This window comes from Diadema antillarum, unplaced genomic scaffold, assembly GCF_040938485.1.
Source record: "Diadema antillarum isolate AM-2024a unplaced genomic scaffold, OU_Dant_1.0 scf00000007, whole genome shotgun sequence".
Taxonomy (NCBI): domain Eukaryota; kingdom Metazoa; phylum Echinodermata; class Echinoidea; order Diadematoida; family Diadematidae; genus Diadema; species Diadema antillarum.
This window is the reverse complement of record NW_027270896.1, coordinates 2,605,276-2,625,576: the sequence shown is the minus strand read 5'-3', so window position 1 is coordinate 2,625,576 and position 20,301 is coordinate 2,605,276. Positions and strand designations below refer to the sequence as shown.

The 20,301-nt window shown below is 40.1% G+C and overlaps 1 protein-coding gene across 1 annotated transcript in view; it reads right to left on the bottom strand.

Annotated features, from left to right (window-relative positions):
- LOC139717526 (uncharacterized) overlaps positions 1-20,301 on the bottom strand; it is a 40,259-nt gene that overhangs the window by 7,676 nt on the left and 12,282 nt on the right. The window contains exons 2-6 of the mRNA XM_071629033.1: positions 11,071-13,242; positions 4,957-5,046; positions 3,571-3,897; positions 2,118-2,357; positions 1,081-1,226 (exon numbers count right to left, since the gene is read on the bottom strand). Coding sequence (XP_071485134.1) covers positions 1,081-1,226; positions 2,118-2,357; positions 3,571-3,897; positions 4,957-5,046; positions 11,071-13,242 — 2,975 coding nt within the window. The remainder of the gene's footprint in view (positions 1-1,080; positions 1,227-2,117; positions 2,358-3,570; positions 3,898-4,956; positions 5,047-11,070; positions 13,243-20,301) is intronic.

The window sequence follows — 20,301 nt, the reverse complement described above, 5'->3', positions numbered from 1 at the left end:
AATGACAATTATTATCCCCACTGCACCGTGACCAATATTGGGGACGTCCTAAAGGCAAGCAATATTAGCGCGTAGCTGCGCGAAACGAACAATGGGCACTGCGTGTGAGCTATGCTCTCGCCCGCGTAATTGACTTTGGTGACGACATGGCGCCTGTAGATAATGGGACCAGCTTGACCAATCACAGGCTTCAAATCTCATAAGCCGAAAACCGAGTTGGCCAGACTCTCTTTATATACGGCACTGGAATCCACTATGCCACAGCGTGCCCACATACGGTACAACACACATTAAGAAAGCGACCGAGAAAGACCGATAAATGGCAAAGGCCTTGAAGGATTATTAAGTCACAGGATACTCATCGATAAAGGAGGAAATTAATACACAATTAGAAGAACATGATTATACAGCCAGGAAAAAAAAACCCCTACCCCGAGACAGGAAAGATGAGACCAGGTGGAGGACAGAGGAGAAGGAAGAAGAGCAAAAATAATATTTATTTCTCATACACAGAATACACACATCACCGCCTGTTACTTCAAGTCATGTGACCTGTCCCCATATTGACCTGCCATGCAGGAATCTCTGCAACTGCGAGTACTGCACAAGAAAGGACCAAATAGCCAGGCAAATTCATAGAACCATCTGCATATTATATGACAGCAAACTGGTCGTTGCAGAGACTTTGCCCATTTAAGAGCAAATTTGGACGGTCCTATTGACCATTGAAATGTTCATGAAATGAATGCGCTGTACATGCGAGGTAATTCTTCTTTTGCAAGTAAGGAACTTGAAAAAACATGGAGTGATGCGAGTACATGCTGAGAAATTAAAGTGAATAAATAAATAAATAAATGAATAAATAAATAAATAAATAAGTAAATAGATAAATAAAAATTGAATAAATAAACAAATAAATAAATAAACAAACAAATAATAAACGAATAAATAAATAAATAGATAAATAAATCTTAGTATTGCAGCTTCTAGGACAGCGTTGCCAATTTGAATACTCCTCCTCAAAATGGGTTTTCTTTTAATAATGAACGTTGGAGTCAAAGGTCAAATTATCATTGTCACCTCCAGCATCTTCTCCCTCTGCCGTCGTGGAGCCGAGGCGATTTCCGTCAATAAGATCGGGTGTTCCTCCCACGAGACGTTTAGCTCCTCCCTGATCACGTGATCCCAGACCTTCTCCAGATCCGGCCAGCTGTCCACCAGCCCATCTGCGACATTGCGCAAGTGAAAGTGATGTAGAATATTACATGGCATAAAGAAAAGTTAACATGAACCCATCAAAGTACGCAAGACCGAACGAGTGCTAGCTCAAGAACCTGAATTACATTTAAATCATTGAAATTGAAATTAAAGTGATAGCTTCTTTCTTGAAACAAGTTACTAGAGCAATATCATACTTCAAGCATTATCATTTTACTGTCAATGTATCGATGCATTTTAAGTGTATACCGTATTGTATACAGTAATTTTATTCTAATTTTCATAATCTGATAAAAGCAACAAACGTGTACATTATGGAAAGTGTGGATTACTCCATGGTATTATTTTTATCGTGGAAATCACGGCCTTGAATGGATCTCACCATAAATCAACCAAAGAGACGAATGTTTTCTTTAAGCTAAAGTTGATGTCCTGATTATGCTGTGACGCATGTGTCGTCAATGCCTGCTTGACTCATACTCAAGAATAGAAGTCTTCAATGAAACTTTCTCTGATCCTGGATTGCAATTGCAATATTGATTTATGAATAGAAGTCTGGTAGACATAATGTATCACACATGCAAGATATGTACATATCTAAGTGTGTGTGTGTGTGTGTGTGTGTGTGTGTGTGCTCGCGCGCATATGTAATATAATCATTATCATTATCATTACAGGTATTATCATAACTATCCTGCTACTTATACTACAAATATCATAAATAGATACATAGACAGATAGATCAAATCATAATTCCACGTGACCTCATTACAACCATACTCAAGACAAGCACGGGTCTGATGATGATATAAGGAGAGAGACATTCCTCTATTTTTCTTCCTTTTTTCGATTTTCTTCTGTCAGATAAAAAAATGAAATAGTTAAAATTGTGGTGATACCTGACATAGGATGGTTGACGCACACCAGTCCATACTTCTTCGAAAGTGCGCCGCCAACGTATACATTGGAGCGTTGACGGAAGCTCTCGATGTCCTCTTTGAGTCGACCGACCATTGCAGGCATGGTCACGGAAGGAGTGGAACCGTCGGCGAGCCCGGCCTTTATCACCTCTGAACCGTTGTCAATGATGACGGGCGTGTTGTAGAGACGGCGTGGAGGCGGTGCTGATGCAGAAGAAGCTGATCATCGCAGAAAAATGATTGTTTAAAGTCGATTAAAGGACCTCAACAGTGTCCATTCTTACTTTCACGATATACTAGTATCACATGATTCGAATCATGAAAGATATCCCTTCTTCCTTCAATTCTCCAAAACACAGACAGTTTTACTGTTTCTTTTCATTCGTAAAATTGTGGGTTTGAATTTTAAATCGAAGAGATGAAGAGATGGATATTGAGTTTAGAACTCAAATGCATTTACATCAAGTTTAACCATTTTTTGTGCAATTTTATTCCCGTTTCTCATTTTTATTTTTGACATGACATCATAAATCTTTCTAATCATATCAGGATTCTTGTGCCATCATGTTTCGGGGTCACCGTGTCTTAGTCTCTTGACGCTTCTCTTATAGAATAAGAATTGTGGATGGCTATCATTTTGTGCGTGTTCGTACTTTTTGTACGTGATCACTGAAGGAATCCACAAATTAATAGTATTCATTTTATTTCCCACAAAAATGGAACTGAAAATAAACATCGAAATACACATGATTACACAAAATTGAGTCAGATTTATCTGTTCTAAGGGAAGCAAACTGCAGGAAAGTGACAAGATATCACATCATATTGACAATTCATCATTATACAATGTGAGCAACTGCGAGCAGAGCTGGGTGTTGGATAGGCTATTGGACTATGAATGAAAGGTGATTTCCTGCACACATTGCCCTTACAAAAATTTATTCGACAGAAGTCGAAATAAACATGCCTCAGAAAGAAAACAAACTCAAAATTGTTCATTGATGAATAAAAACGAACAACCATCAAAGCAACACGGAAGACATCTCTAGACAGCTGAGCGTCTTTCTTTCGGGGAATATCAAGAGATGATGAAAAGAAAAGATATCTACCCGATCCTTGGTTTTAATACCGATCATCCCCTAGACATGTAGATAACAGTGACCTTCTCTCTGCACGATCTTTCTCCCTCAGTAAATATCTCGGCTATGACAGAGGCGGTATCTAGCCTCATTAACTGTCAGCAGGCCGGTTTGTACCGACATATATCCGACGCTATCCATTTGTTCACAACCTGACCTTTTCTTCTATTTACACAAGGCCCCTCGATATATACCAGAAACATTCCAACATGATATCTTTGAGGAAAGATTTTATGGCTACCGGACTTTCCTTTTTTAATGCTTCTCATAAAGATTGACGTCACAAACCATACCTGATGACGTCGCTAATTGCCACTGGTGACGAATGACGTCATCCTTTTCTGACCCAGTCCCGACTCCGGCAAACTCTGGGACAGAGAATGACGAGGTCACTACCGCCTCCCTGCCGTCGGTTTCACTTGACCTCCCCTCCGAGCGTCTTTTCCTCTCCGGCTCGCATTCCCTCCTTTCGCCATCGTACTCAACCTCGTCCCCGGTATCGTCGTCGCCTCTGAATGCGGCCAAGAGGTCGTTGTCCGTGCTCTCGACGAGCTCGAAGCCGAGGTTCGCTGCCGAAGGCTTGTTCGGATCGAGCTCGAGGAAGCCGTACCAGCTACTGCCTGTATTCAAGCATCAAACAGTCACTGTGAGTGGTGAATGGTGTGAAGGAATTAACTAGAGGAGTAATGAACCAGATACTTATGCGAAAACAACGACAACAGCAGCAAACAAATACAAAAAACACAGAAAAATACAGGAGATATATACTATAGGGAGAGAGTTATCCGATTTGAAAGCCATGTTTGAAAACACGAGAAAAAGAGTGAGATTCTATGTCAATGCAGACAAATTATCATGATGACAAACACTACGTGAGAACTCTTGCTTGAATTGATTGAAGTGTCGTGGATTAAACAACTAATTCAAAAGTACTCACTATGAAAAATGTTGATAAACATCAAGGTTATTCCCATAGTTTGATTGTCAGGGGTTCCTGTACATGATTGTGAAAAGCTCTTTATTTGTTCTTGAATATTCTACTCTGTCCTAAAGTATATACTTATTCCCATTGTTCCACTCTGAATATGTCACCGACACAATATAAGTTCGAGTGAACAGGATAACTTAGTTATAAAGTGAACTTGTTGTTGTTGTTCTTTTGTTGGGGGTAAAAGAGAGAGAAGTGTTAGTCAGAAAGATCCACAGTCATGTGACAAGTTGGCTATTTCGAAGGAATTACTGAACGCCATGGTAAATGATTTTTCATTGATCAATTTCATTTCTTAATCTTAACGTGATACTGCGGTAAACTTGGGATTAATGATCCTAGATCACACCAAATCACTAAGCCCTAAAATATACAATTATCGATCTTGAAGGAATGATAAAACTCAGATAGCTGCGACGACAATAGAGACGATCACATTACAGATTACACAACTACTACAAGCCATCTATACTATTACTACTGCTGCTGCTGCTGCTATTAGGCCTACTGCCATATACCACCACAACAACAATAACGATGGTAATATACTAGATAAATACGACAGTGCATGGTAGCGATAAAATCAACTCTGAATCACAGGAACTTTATTTCAGGCCTTGTAGAAATTAGGACTGTCAAAACAGCTTATGGACAACTTGTAGGTAGAATCGAGGGATCTACTTCAACATACTGTATGATGGCGAGCTGGACGTCGAGGTCGATTCATCAATGTCGGCATCCCTGGCAGCTGAGGTCGACTCCTCATCCTGCGAGTCGATTTCTGAGAGAAATTTGAAAAAAAAAATCCAATGAATCGAAGAGTACGTGGGACTGAGCAGTGAATGCTAAGTTTAGAGGAGAAATGGACTAAAATCATGCGACTTCATTTTGTTTTCATACATAAAGACCTTTAAGCAGACTTGAGATGAATGTGTAAGATGAATTTGTTCGAGGATCTGAACAAAGCTTTCCAAGAAACTAGCTTTGCTAGTATCAATTTACAATGATTCATAAATTAAAGTTACACGCAATTCTTCTGCAGTAATTGCATAAGCTGCTTTTAGAACATCTTGTGCTATTGTTGTAAGATCATTTTAACCATTCCAGGTCCACTGACTATCTAGTGTTGCATTTTCATATGAAATCAGCGAAATCATGACGTCTGTTCCCGTCATAATGATTAACATAATCAAATCCACCGCAGTTACATGCACGCTAATTTGTCAATAAACGTCGCTATACAATGGAAGCGTTTGGTACAAGCATGTTAAATGACGTTAAGTCATGTAAGTGTTTGCTGATGAAGGCCGTGAGTCCGCCAATTTGTTACGTTCACGTGTGTGGCCACGAAAACCGTATATGTCAAGTCTATCCCTTGAAACACTTATTAAACATTTTTAAATGTCGTGCCACTTTCATGCATGCGTCTATTATCTATCGTTATATATATATATATATATATATATATATATGCCTCCTTGTGTGTGTGTGTGTGTGTGTGTGTGTGTGTGCGTGTGTTTGTGTGACAAGCTACCTCTAATCATATCGGGGTCACACAGTGAACGGTAGTTTTTTAGTTTTTAATACATGATGACGAGTGGCGCAGATAGTTTATTTGGAATGCGAGTAATCAACGGTCACTGGTGCCGGTTGAAACACCGCCGACATGGCCGGCGTGCAAAGGCGGACATCCTGTCATCTCTCGTCCAGCCTGTCTTGGCCAAACAAAAACGACCGCTATTTTTACCCCATACTAATCCCCCGGCCTTTCCGGTTCAAACATTTACTGCCATAATAACACCCCTTTCCCTTGACTCTTCCAAGAAGCAAAGGTTTGTTCCGGATAAGTTCACATCTTCATCGGACAGGTCGGACAGCCTTGATGATTGAATGATGTGAGAAAGATAATGTTATATATATATATTATATATATATATCATATATTATATATATATATAATCATATATATATATATATAATATATATATATATATGAGTGTGTGTGTGTGTGTGTGTGTGTGTGTGTGTGTGTAGATTGATAGATTGATGGAGAGAGAAAGAGAGGGGAGATGGAGAGAGGAAGAAAAGAAATTGAGAAAGGAAACGGAGAAGGGGCAAGTCATTGATGCTTTCATTCTTCGGAAGTTTGTATCTTGATGAATATGTTGATTGGGTGAAGTCACTACCATACGCCCGGCAATATGAGGATAAAATGAGTCGTTATGACGGTATGAATATTTTGGTGAACCGACATCGTGCTTTGTACAGGACTATTCATTCTCATTCCTACAGATCTGCCGAACATTAAAAACCTCGCGTTAAACTCTGTATAACAATCTAAGTAGATAAGTCTGTTGCTAAAAATGTACCTGCAAATTGGGAAGGATATATATATTTTTTAAATAGGAAAAAAAAAAACCACGTCCAGTTACCATGTCTTGCCCGCTGATTAGGGTTGAAATTCAGACACGAGATTCAACTACAGTGATCCGTTTTCTAATATAAAACTGGTCCAGACAACATACTTAGTTTTGTAAAGTGAACTTTCTTCCCGCGGTAACACATTGAAGAATAAAAATTGATTTGAACAGATGCGAATAATGCTGCCCTCAGCTGGTTTCAATTAAACAGTTGAAGACGCACATCTACAAGCAACATGACACAATACAAGACGATGACATTTAGTACCGCGTCATAAAATTTCTTCACACAGTTTCTGTAGGCTCACTGTGATACGTTCGTAGTCCTTTATGGACGTATGGTCGCTTCAGTGAAAAAGTGCGGTTGCATTCGGCTAATTCCAGGCATATTTTCGCCAGCAGAGCCCATAAAGTGCCCAAGTTTAAAAACTCTCGTATATCAAGCCGTCCTTGGCGGCTAAATATAACCATCTGGAAATATAAATGGACTGCTATTTTCATGTATAGGCAGGATTCTAAATCTGGCTCGCGGGCGGGTCATCTGTTCTGGTCGTTATCGTAATACGCCGTAAGGTTCGCGCTACACGCGGAAGCTGCTGTCCAGTGAATCGCTTTATATTGGCGCTTGACAGCAGCAGCCGCGGAAGTCAGTGGCCGGCGACACGTACGAACTTATGGCCCGTGGCGCGACTCACAAGGAAGATGAACTCTTGTGACAGGTTCACGTGTGTCGGCCAACAACACCATGCACGCCACGCATTAATCTTTCACAGAGCAATCACCTACATGGCACCCCCCCCCCCCAACTCCTTCTCCCAATTTCCACGCGAGATTTTCTGTAGCATGATGACTACATCCGCAGAGCTGGGGCAAAATTGTAAGATGAAATTTGTATGTCAGCAAGTCCTGCACCGATTCAGTCCTCTGGGCGGCAATTGATATTATCTAATATACCAAATTATATGTTAATATCAAAGAGCAGATATGCTAAGTGTCTACCATATTTTCGACGCAAAGCATTACAGCTTAAGTTCTGATTGCCCGTTTGTTTTTTATTAACCCCGATATCACAAATGTCAAAATCAAACATTCATTTTATGGAGCTTTGCAACTTATCATCACTTTGTTCGTATTTTACATTTATTCATGCCGCTGTTTTGATGTACCGCCAAGAACATAACATTAAAAAATTTGTCACATAAGTCAAAAACAACAACAGCAACACCAATACTCTTGAAACTGGCGTCAAAATGTTTCACTATTAACGAATCATATTTACAGTCTCTCAGCATTTCAGGGAGGGAAACAAAACCGAAAGGATGGGAATTATTTATTGTGACTAATGATACACTGAACTTACTTAAATATTTCAGCCCATCAGCTTAAAGGACAAGTCCACCTTCATATATATGTGGATTGAGTGAATGCAGCAATATTTATAGAACGCATCAGTGAAAGTTTGGAGAAAATCGGACATTCCGTTCAAAAGTTATGAATTTTTAAAGTATCTTCACAGTCAGTGCTGGATGAGAAGACTACTAGAGTGTATGATGTCACATGCGTACAACGTTATAAGGAAAATATAAAGAGAATTTCACAAAATGTTACTTTTTGAAAAAAGCGCACATTTCCTCGACTCATCACTGACGTATGTTAAGGGTAATTATTCCCCTTGCCTTCTGAAAGAGGGAAGTCAAGTGTTCTTTTATAATGCGAGAAAAGTGAAAATATCTTCATTTTTCCTCATACATTCTTTATATAGTTGTACACATGTGACATCACAAGCTGTAGTAGTCTTCTCATCCAGCAGTAACTGAGCAGAAACTTCAAAAATTCATAACTTTTAAACGGATTGTCCAATTTTCCTCAAACTCGTGCTGATGTGTTCTATCAATATTGATGCATTCACTCAATCCACATGTCTATGAAGGTGAACTTGTCCTTTAAGCTGAGCACTGGATGTCTTGTGTGCAAAGTTGTTCCTTTGGTCTCCTGCATTTTGCTCCCAATTATTTGATTGAAAAATCAACGAGTTAAGACTTTAGGTTTCTGTAATTCATTACAAAAATATGGATGTTTCTCTTCCAATAGCCCAGTAAGGAAGCATTTCTTTGCTTAGTTGTTGCTAAGTCGGGCAAGCTTTGTGGTCTTTAAGGGCAACTTTTGTGAACAAATCATGCATAAAATCTAAATACATTACCAGAATCGGTCTGTTGCTCGTTCATGACAGTACATTTTACGTATGCTATATTTTATGATTGGTATATATTCATGATTATGCAGCGGCTTGCAGTGCATCGCTTTAGACATCATGGCCACACATTCTTTCTTTTTTGTTGTTGTTGTTGTTGTTACCAATATCACTTGAACAACAGCTCTTTAAAAGGAAAAGTTCGCCAAAATAAACGAGGATTGAGTGAACGTAACGATAGCAGTAAAACACATTGGAGAAAGTTTGAAGAAAGTTGGACGATCCGTTCAAAAGTTATGAGTTTTTTTTTTTTTTTTTGGTACAGCCATCGCTGGATGAGAAGACTACAACACTTTGTGACGTCATGTATGCACAGTGATACAAAGAAAATATATTAAAAAAGACAACATAACATTACCCCATTTTCTCGCATAATGAAAGAGCACTTCACTCATCTCTTTAAGAAAGCAGAGGGAATGGTATTGCCTTTAAAAACGTTGATAACAAGTCGAGGGAATGTGTACTTGTCATACAATATGAAAGATTGTGGAATTTTCTTTGTTTTTTTTTTCTATAGCGTTGTACGTAATGATATTATATGACATTACGAACTGCAGAAGTCATTTCATCCAGCGACAGCTGCACCAAAACTTTCAAATTTCATAACTTTTGAACGGATTTTCAGATTTTCGTCAAACTGTACTGATGTGATGATGTGTTCCACTAGTATTGCTGCATTCGTTAATCTACACCTATAATTTGATGAGCTTGCCCTTTAAGCGGAGCTTTTCTTCTAGAAGTCTGGACAAGAACGAGACAGAAAAAGAAAATGTCACCGCTGCTGGAAACTGAATGCTCTTGTGATAAAGCTAGAATAATGTTGTTTGTTGCTACTTATGCTACGTACTACCAGCACTTTTGTTACTTCTTCAAAATGAAGTATTCTCTATACTGAGAACAAAACAAAGGTTGACATGCGACATCTGAAATTATTTTAACAGATAGAGAGACCCGTACTCTGTTGTGTTGCTGTTTCTTTTGTTATATACCTTTCGTTATGTACCAACGTATTTTTTTTTTCTCTCTGTGCATAATTTGACGTATAATCATAGTTTCTGGCCAAACATAGCCTTTATCAACCAGACATAGACCACACTGTGTGTTCAAGCATAAAAAATGGGGAAAAAATAAAACAAACAAACAACACACACACACACTTATATATATATATATATATATATATATATATATATATATAGATGATGAAGAGATAGATAATGACAATTAAATCTTACCCAAGCAAGGTAGAACAAAGGTAAAACTTTCTTTTGTACGGGGAAACCGATTCAAAACAGTGATGGCTGTGTTGAATGTTTGTAGATATCAGTAACACGTGGTATTAGGACAATCTTAAAGGGGATAGCTAGTAACTGATCAGTGGGAATGCTAGGGATGATTGTTCTAACCCTTGTGGGATTCATTTAAGAGTACATTATATATCTATTGTTGTGTGGAAATCATTTGCTTCAGAATGGTCTCACGCCTGTACAGTGACGGGCGATCGTTAACGGACCGTCAACGATCGCCCCGTCACTGTACAGGCATGCTAACCTGGGAACATTAAACTGCACATTACTTGAATATGAGAACATTCTGAAGCAAATAATTTTCACACAACAATATATATATAATGTACTCTTAAATGAATCCCACGGGGATTGAAACAATCATCCCCCAGCATTCCCACTGATCAGTTACTAGCCATCCCCTTTGACAAGAAAAAATGACGGTAAACCTGCGTTATCACCTCAGCAGCTTGTACACAATGATATCAAGTTATGGTATTAATTTCTTTTGAGAACACAGCATTGTTTTGAAACGTTACAGCTTGAGTGATATCTGGAACAGTGCTCAGAGGGTGAGCTTGGTTGAAAGTGATGTACATGCTCTAAGTGGGGTAGATAAGTAAGGTTAGGAAAGATCAATTAACAAAACATCGCACTATATTTATACATAAACAATACCCTATTTGGAGAAGTGCTTATTCCAGGATGGTTTAGTGACAATACAGAACTGTCTGTTTTCATATCGTCATTCATGTTTTTCATCAAACCTTTCAAAAAATCTTTGCGTCACTTATGTCAAGACCAAACATATCAAGACAACATCCCCATCCTCGGTTCATGTAACTCACCTAGAGGCTCTGGAAGCTCTGGTATCGTTGGGGTCGTCCAAATGTCGTCACTATGGATACGATGGATCTTGGGTCCTGGTTCAACGTTCTGACACGACAGGAAGAATCTGCTCTTGGCACTCGTTGACACAGGCTGTACAACCTCCAGCTCGTCGTTGACTGAGCCTTCGCTTTCCTCAGAGGAATGGCTGAAGCGACCCTCCGAAAGGTCGGATTCCATGGAACTACGCACGGGTTCCACGAACAAGAGTGACGCGCGGAGGTTCAAGTCTTCGTTGGAAAAGAACCGACTGGCACCCCTCTCGCTACTTTCTCTGATCGGAGAGGAGAGAGTAGTGGTACTTTTGGCTGACTCGGTGTCCTGCAACACAACGATGCCAGACAGCTTCTCTTTGGTTGATGCTGTTTTGGAAGATCTCCATGGTTCCGCCGGTGACTGGTCGCCGATGTCTTCAGTTGCAGTATCACCGCTGGAGGGCGTCTCCTCGGGCTCACTTGGTGGGGTCAGAGAATGTGAAATAGCTTTCGCTTCCGCCTCAAGGAGGTCAACACTAGAATACTTGGTCCCTTGACCGTGGGAGTCACATGAGTCTTGCGTGCACAATACGGACATCACTGCCTTAGCACCTCCTGCAGCAAGGAAACGAGCTTTGGCATTGCTTAATTCAATAGACCTGGTACTCACAAACACATCATCACTTTCCTCGTCGTCATCCTTCTCCTCAGCTGAGGCCAACCTTGTCTCCATAGGTGAATCAAGCTCATGACTAGCACTGTTTTCATTGACGTCGTTAGTCCTAGCCACACCAGTAATGTTTGGGATGTCTTCCGTGAAGAGAATACCAGCTTCCTTTGCTTCTGCAATCTGTCTTCCGGAGGCCCGATATCTTTCCTTTCGGTATGAACTTTCGGAAGCATCAATGCTGTAATGGCGGAACATCTTGGGCCGCTTTGGGGCTGCGTATATGGCGCCATCAGATTCATGATCGAAGCTGAACTCCGGTTTGAACTCTTGGGGTGAAACAGTTGGCGAAAAAGTGACGGACTTCTTCCTACTTGGTTTTTCCTGACTATTACCATGTTTCAAAATGGAAGCATGTTTCCTTTTTGAGGAGGGAGCGGACATTGGAGGGTCACCGACGGTAGGGTCGACAGGTGGCGAAGCTGACAAGGATGGAATATCTAAGCTTCGAGGACGATGGCGCTTGACTGGTCTGTCTTGCGGAGGTCCCATTAATGTCTTTTCTACGGGAGGGAGAGAAACCTCTCCAATCTGAACAGAAGGGACCTCCAGACTTTCTTTCCTCCTGGCCCCTGGAGGCTTTTTGGGTTGAGAAGTTGCAAGTGTTCGATCATCTGGAATTCCAGACTGCGGTTGTTTCATGGGAAAAGATGCCTCACCTGTGAAAACCTGCGGAATTCCTAGACTGTCAGTCCTCTGAGGAATAGGTCTGACCACCTCCTGGGTAATATTTTGGTCCTTAGCTTGCTCGGTTTCACAAATTGCAGGAGGTTGAACTGTAATTGTCAATGGTTCAGACTCTCTCTGATTAGGTCGTTTCTTCCGAGCCCCGGGGTATGCGATCTCCCCTGTAACAACAGATGGTATGCCCAGACTTTCGTGGCGCGGAACACCCTTTGGACGTTCAAATGATTGCTTTACCGAAAACTGTACATGAAGTTCATTGCTTTTCTCGACAGGAGGAGAGCCACTTTTCTGTGTGGTATTTTGACCTGGCATTTGACCTTCACTGTCGCTTTTATCAGATTCTGGAACGACACAGATTATCGGCATGACCCTCGTTTTATGCGGCTGATCTATATGCGTTTTCGTTTTGGTAGATATTTTGCACCTTTTTTCCTTATATTCCGGTGATGACGGTTCAGAGGATGAAGTCACAGAAGATGACGTCACTTCCGTTGTAAAGGAGAGTCGTGGAATTACACGTTTGACCTTTGGGACACTCTTTGGTATCGTAGACGGTTCCGTTGACTCGGTTTCCTCGTGGATGGTGGCAGGGGCCATCACAGAGATAGATGGTAAAGAACCCTTTGTCTGCGCAGCACTTTTGGTGGAATCCTCGCTTAGATTAGAAGGCACAACTGGAAGTGAAGGGCAACTTGTCTCAGGCCCCAGCTTCTTGACGCTGCTTGACTCTTCTTTCGCTTCACCTGTCAAGAGAGAGGAAGAAAAAAAAAGAGGATGATAAATCTCCATTGTAAGACTTTGTTGCACACAATAGAGGAAAGTATCTTTAAAATAGATTTGTCAACTTTCAAGAATCCCAATCATGGCATATTCATTAGATGCATTGGCAACTTGCCAGTGGAAATAAGTGACGGAAATCGACCCTGCAAACGACTGGTAGTTATCTCCGCTTGACCCCGTAGCTCAAATCTTTAATCATCACGGACGTTTGTGGCACAGCTACTACCCACGATTGTTGTTAGCCGTCTCTTCGCGCTGAGATGGGCGCGCTTGACAGCTTGGCATGTGACGTAAACATCTTCAAGATAGATTGCTGCGTCAATTAAACATCCCGAGATATTGCTCTCCCTCCGCTGCGGCAGGGATGTAGGTCATGTTCCGGCGCTTGAGCTATTTGGAGTCAAGTCGCCTATGAGTAGCGAGGATAGCCCGCCGACGAGAGCACGACGTTGCAGAAAGAGCCCGTGGTTGTTATGGCGGATGGCTGCGATTTGAGCTTTGCTGCAAAGTTATCATCGGGCAGGATTGTCCGCAGCTTGGTGTATTGCCGCGGCACCCGGGACCCATACCGGGCTCGATCCGATCATGCTGCGTGTCTCCATTCCACGCAGGTCATTGACGACATTAACCTCTCGCCCTGGTGCGGTCCCGGGATTTATCGGAGATTGGTATTAATTCCTGCTTTTGGTTTCTGAAGGCAACCTAGGAGGGCGAAGACGTTTATTTCAGTCGTAATTCCACCGTACCAATAAACGCGAACACGTGAACACGAAGTGTTATTTTTCATTTTGCCATATGGTCCCGTCTTAAACTTTTTTAAAGGTATTTTCAAACCCTCACTGTGGCAATGTTGTTACATTTTTTCTTTCTTTCTATCATCATGACAGCTTTCGGCTGTCATCTTTTTGTTTCGTTCTATCCTTTTCTTCTGTTTCCCTCCCCTTTATCTAAATCAGTGTAACCTGTACTACTTACATAAAGTGATTAATTTCTTTAGCTATAGGCCTGACTATTGCTATTTTTCAGTCCTGTATAAAAATGTTTCTTATAGACAGGTTCAAGTAACGTTATACATCATGGTACAATCACAAAATGCGAGTACAGATAAAACAAGCCAAGACAGCATAAAACTTCCTATTTTAAAATCCTGTCCTGATTTCCTTGTCAAGAGGTAACAGACAGATAAATATAAAGTGTTCACTTATTATGAGGCAGATAGATATAGATCCGAATCTCTAAATCTATCTTGATATGACCAACCTACCTATTTCTGATAAACTGCCTATCTATTTGACTATTCATTTTCCTATCTATACAAACCTATATGAACCTTTTGTCTATTTGCCTATTCATTTCTTCATGTAACAAACTATATGTATAGTTTTCTGTCTGAGTATCTATTCATCTATTACCAAACTTCCGATCCGTCTATTTGTCCATTTTCATGATATCTATCTATCTATCTATCTATCTATCTATCTATCTATCTATCTATCTATATCTTTCTACCTAGAATGTATACATGAGATATTATCACTTACATGTCTACACTAGCTTACTTGTACAAATGGGGAACGCAAGTTTATTTTTGCCTTCTCAATCGCTGTATTTCCATGTTCGAATGTTGATGCATAACTTCTCTATTTCTCAACTGTTTTGCCCTTTTCTATCATGACCTCTTAGACTAGCATCGTTCTTTCATCCACCGTTCTCTATGTTTGTTTGTTTTTTTATATTGGGGGATACCTTTCGTCAGTTCCCAATGATTACCTGGTTTCTTCCCTGTAATACGGGGGTGGGGTGGTTGGACGCAATGAAAAAAAAAGGATATGGAAAGATCAGGATGACACGTTTGGTCATCATAATACACAAGCGAATAGATTCGAATCTATTACTTTGGCAAGTACCAACTCCCCTGTTTTTATTTGTGTGCCACAAGTATTTCCCATCTTTTGTCATTGAGCAAATAGAAACACACAGCTACTTAAAATAGAATCAGGTTTGTTGATCACGACGAATAAAAACGCGGAGGTATGGATCTAGATTCTGCAACCAGAATCCATACCGTCGCTGGAGTCCTAATGATTCGCGCGGCCAATGTTGTAGAAGTGGGTTCTGCGATTGCTAATTGACATAATGAGGTCCTTGTGGGTAATGCTAGTCTTAACTGAAGACGCACTGCCTGATGAAATCTTGTACTGCGTTCACCGGCCATGAACATTTTACATAGGCTGGCCGCCTGGGTCGTATATAAAGTCTTAAAGGGGAAATCCAGTCCAATATAAGTTTAACTGATAAAAAAGAGTAAAATCTTACGAGTTCAACGGTAAAAATTTGACTAAAATCGGATGAAAAATAAGGAAGTTATGACATTTTGAAGTTTTGCTCATTTCTGCAAAATAGTTCTTGTACAGTGGATATGAATACGCAAATAAGTGAGCTAAGCATGTCATACCCTCACAATTTTCCATTGATCGTGCACAAAAAAAAGACGAAAATTCAATGTTTCTGTCATTGGAGTCTGAAACATGATGTTACTCCTGGTTGAATAACTTCAGAATAGTGATCAGTTAGATATACAAGGATTTGAGCCTCGGACATAATTGCGTTTGAATGAAAACCTGGAAATTTCAAATTTTTATATACAAAGTATGATTTTATGGTAAGTTGTGAGCACTCTAAATTCGTTGGATTAAAAAGTAATCTAATAGACCATGAGGAGGGACAAATCCAAATAAGATTATTAATTTCAAATCTAATGGATTTAATTTCTAAATCAATTAGACTCAACATAGTAATTTGTCCCTCCTTATGGTCTATCAAATTACTTTTTAATCCAACGAATTTACAGTGAGGGAATGACATGCTCACTTTGCCATTTGCAAATTCATACTGACTGTTGAAAAACTGTTTCCCCAAAAAATAGCGGATCTTCAAAATGTCATAACTTCCTCATTTTTCATCCGATTTCGATCAAAATTATACCGTTGAACTCATAATAGTTTACTCTTTCTTATCAGACTAACTTATATTTGGACTGGATTTCCCCTTTGAACGACATCACCTGATTGCATTTCTGATAACAGATCCCAAGTCTTGAATTATACAAGACCTGATAAAAAAAAAAGAACACGCAACTTCCGAGGGAACAACAGAACTCATTGTGTAGCAACTATACAGTAGATGCTGTGTAGTTCTGCATGTGCAACCTATGTGTCTGTGTGTCAAACATACATGTTTGTACTATACATAAAGCTACCGTAACAGGAAATATAGGGACTGTTTTCATACATAATTGTTGGAAAATAACCAACTGCTCAACTGCTCTCTATAATTTCGTAGCGAGGATTTGCCTGTTTAAAGCTTATTCATGTTGACTGAAAAATATGCGTTTATCCTTCTAAAATATCCTCTGAAAAAAAAAACACGTTAATTACCATGAGAAAGTGTCTTGACAACCTACTTTCAGCTGAAAAAAAAAATCGTTTCCAGAAATGACTCTGACGAATATAATGTCTCTGGAAGGCGCTTGAGATAAAACACAAGCCTTATCATTCTATGAATGTCACATCTTCGGAGATCGAGCTGCCAGAGCGGAAGCTAAATCTGGGCGGAGTGAGTGCATTTTGGGCGAATCCCGCAACAAGTCCGGATGTACCGTGGATGGTACGTGCTTGTCCCATATTGCGCCGTCAGGAGCCGAGCCGAGCAAGAGCTCGACAGCGCGATGGAAGTAGTACCGCATTCCGGACATACCGCTGGTGCAGCGATTGACGACACTACTCCGTGCGCAGACGTCACCAGGCGATATGTAACCTCGTCATATCACAGACATCATATCGCTGTCTTTATACTACCGCTCACACAGACATATTATCCAAACTGATATCATGCCATGCAGAAATAAAGCGCGAATCAAGCAATAATCTTGTTTTTGTCTTATCCTCGTGTCACTGTTAAGGTCTCTCTTCTGTTACGTCTCCATTCTGTTTCTTATCGTCCCCCGGCATCTTCTGTTATTCATTCTATTATATTCCAAGAGCTTTCCTTTTATCCCCCTATGTTCCTTCCATTTATTCCATATGAAATCTGCCTAGTTTTGTTTGTATTTCTCCTCAGGCGTTACTTTCAAAACTTTCTCATACACGTATCATGAAAGTTCTGTGGACAACATTCTAAGCAATATCCCATATCATGGTATATCTCGTGATTATAGTTTTTGTATGAGATTTGTAAACTTGCAAGTCAAGGCTTCAAACTTTATAACATACGTTGACATACATTTCAGCGATATGAACCTTGAGTGTACCGTCTAAAAACGATAAAAAGAAGTTGGTTTCAATCTCGGCCACTCCTTTAAATTGCACAAAATTTGGCGCAATATTTAACCAGTAAAATGCAATTGCTCACCAAATTAAATCAAAATGTAAATTGGCTGTCAAAACTAAAAAGTCTACAAAGCCGACAAAAACAAAATAAAACAAAAACGATGAGAGGGTTGCGGTGCGCTGGAACATTAAATACATATTTGGAATATAAATCATGGTGAACTTCTTTACAAGAAAAACCCTAAATCAGCGTGCATGAAATCCAATTTGTTAAGCATTTTTGAAGGTTTACTTTTGGCACTCTAGGGAAAACACTGTTCAAACCGATCATTTCCGCACTTCCGCAATTTTATGTTTACCATGTGATCCTCATTATTGCATGAACAAAAGCAATGCATAATCTGCCTCATATTCGCATAGATTGATACGACTCTGCTAGTGACGGTTTTGCAAAGGACAATCAGGCCAGGACATGGACATACCATCAGAATGACTTCTTGCTGAAATGAACACCATGCAACCGACAAAAAATGTTTCCGTGTGTTTGGGGCATGTACCTTATTATCATTATATCCTTTAATATTATCTGAAGCAAAGAAGTTCAGTATTGACTTAGCACAAAAGTGTCACAACTTGTAGTGAAGAATGCATTCTTGTAATAATAAAATATTCAACAAAGGAAGTGCTCCACTTGGACAAAAATATCGCTATCCTGTCATGTCTGATACCATACATGCCATATCTTGATGAAGGTGCGAATACTCTGGTTCGGTTACCATGATTACGATCGTTGTTGTATACCTCTCATTGCTACTCCTTTTCATGAATGTACCCTACAAATACAAACGTTTCACAGATTCCTTTCCCTGTCACTGAACAGAATTTGAGACCATGCCACATTGACTGTAGCGTTTGCTTGTCTTTTTTTTCTGTCTGTATTTTATGCATTATTGTTATTTCTTTATTCAGTGCATGCAAGCAATCAGTCAGTTAGGACAGTAGTTCTTCAGAGTGTCATCTGAATAAAAAAAGGAAATATTATTCATCATGTTCAATGGAGATGACGACTGCCTACAAAACTCAGTGAATTTCATTTCAGTTTACTTACGCAACCAGACTAGCTTCTCTGCATGTATTTCTCCATCTCTGCCTCTGCTTTTTCTCTCTTTCTCTCTCTCTCTCTCCGCCCCTCCCCCCCCCCCCCTCTCTCTCTCTCTCTGTGTCCAACATCCAGTACTTGATTTGACCCGGCCCCAAGTATGATTTATTGTTTTGTTTGTCTCCTGCGCTGTTTGCCAATGTTTCAGCTTGCTTGCTGGGCTACCTTTCCTTCGTTTCAATCTTTAACTTCTTTTGTGTTCACCCCCTGCATGTATTATTACGAACAACTGCAGTCAGAAGCGCCGCTATCTCACGCCGCACCACTTCGTCCCAGGGTTCGTTCTTTCAACATACTGCGAGACGGCGAGTTGTCTAGTGCTGATGTCGAAGTGTTATCGAGACGAGACGGGCCTTGTAAACAAGGGGCGATCCAGCGACATGGACCTGGGCGATTAGTTCCGGCCTGGAACACTGATAACACGGGTTCCAATCAACACTGAAATCGTCAAGATACTAGTAATAACAATAACATGCTGACCGCTGCCTTTTACCTCGCTTTGTACATTTTCTGTCCGTTCTGTAGCGTTCACCTCCTTTTGACTGAACCCATACACGTATCTACTCTTACTTCATTATTAGATTGAATATCCAAACATGAATAAAGACTTTCATATTGAACAAGAAATTGAGTACATTTTATCCCATGTTTTTGTGTATAGCAGCTGTTGTTGATAAAAACGTAATTGACGTCAATCTACCTTCAATACTCTTACGTTTCGTTCCTCTTTTTTAAATCTTATTCTTTGAATCTTTTCTTAACAAGAGAAGAAAAACGTAGGCACGTGAATGATTTTACCTTTGCGTTCTCTTTCTTTCTTTCACATTCTTTTTATATCTGTCTGAGTGTCTCTCTCTATCAATCTATCTTGCTATATCTCCGTCCACTCCTGGCAACAATTCGGTTTCCACGAACCCGGGCAAGCTGTGTTTCATTACAGAGACCATGATTATTTTCGTCTGCCACTAAATTAATATCTCCGACCCCGGAGGCTGAATCCAGGGGCCCGGAGTGGAGGCGAGCGCCTATTTATCCAGTAGATGCTCCACCGACATGGGAATACATCTCCAACCAGCAAAACACACAGAGAAAGCCCATGGCCCACAACACTTACGATTAACCCTCTTGCTGTCAGTTATTGAACTCCGATTTTTTTTTTTTAATCACGCACGACGGTAAATCATCTTTGGATATACCAAGATGAGAAAACAGGTGCAGAAAGATCCGTTTACGCAGAAAAGATGACATTGATTTCATCTACTTGATAACTAAATGGATCGAAATACAACTCGGAAAAATTAAGGCATACGATTTAAGTTGTTGGCTTATAAAATGTTTGCATGATGATGCACCAAAACGTTTTACATACGTTTTTCATTCAGCTTTTACAAACCGCTGGGTGGCTAATAAATATCAATAAATGTACAGGCATCCTGTATTACTATATACAGTCGAAATAGAGTTGAAATGAATGGTCTCAGAAGACACTCTCCTGTTGACCTGCAACTCAGGAGCGTTGAGGATCTGTCATTAAA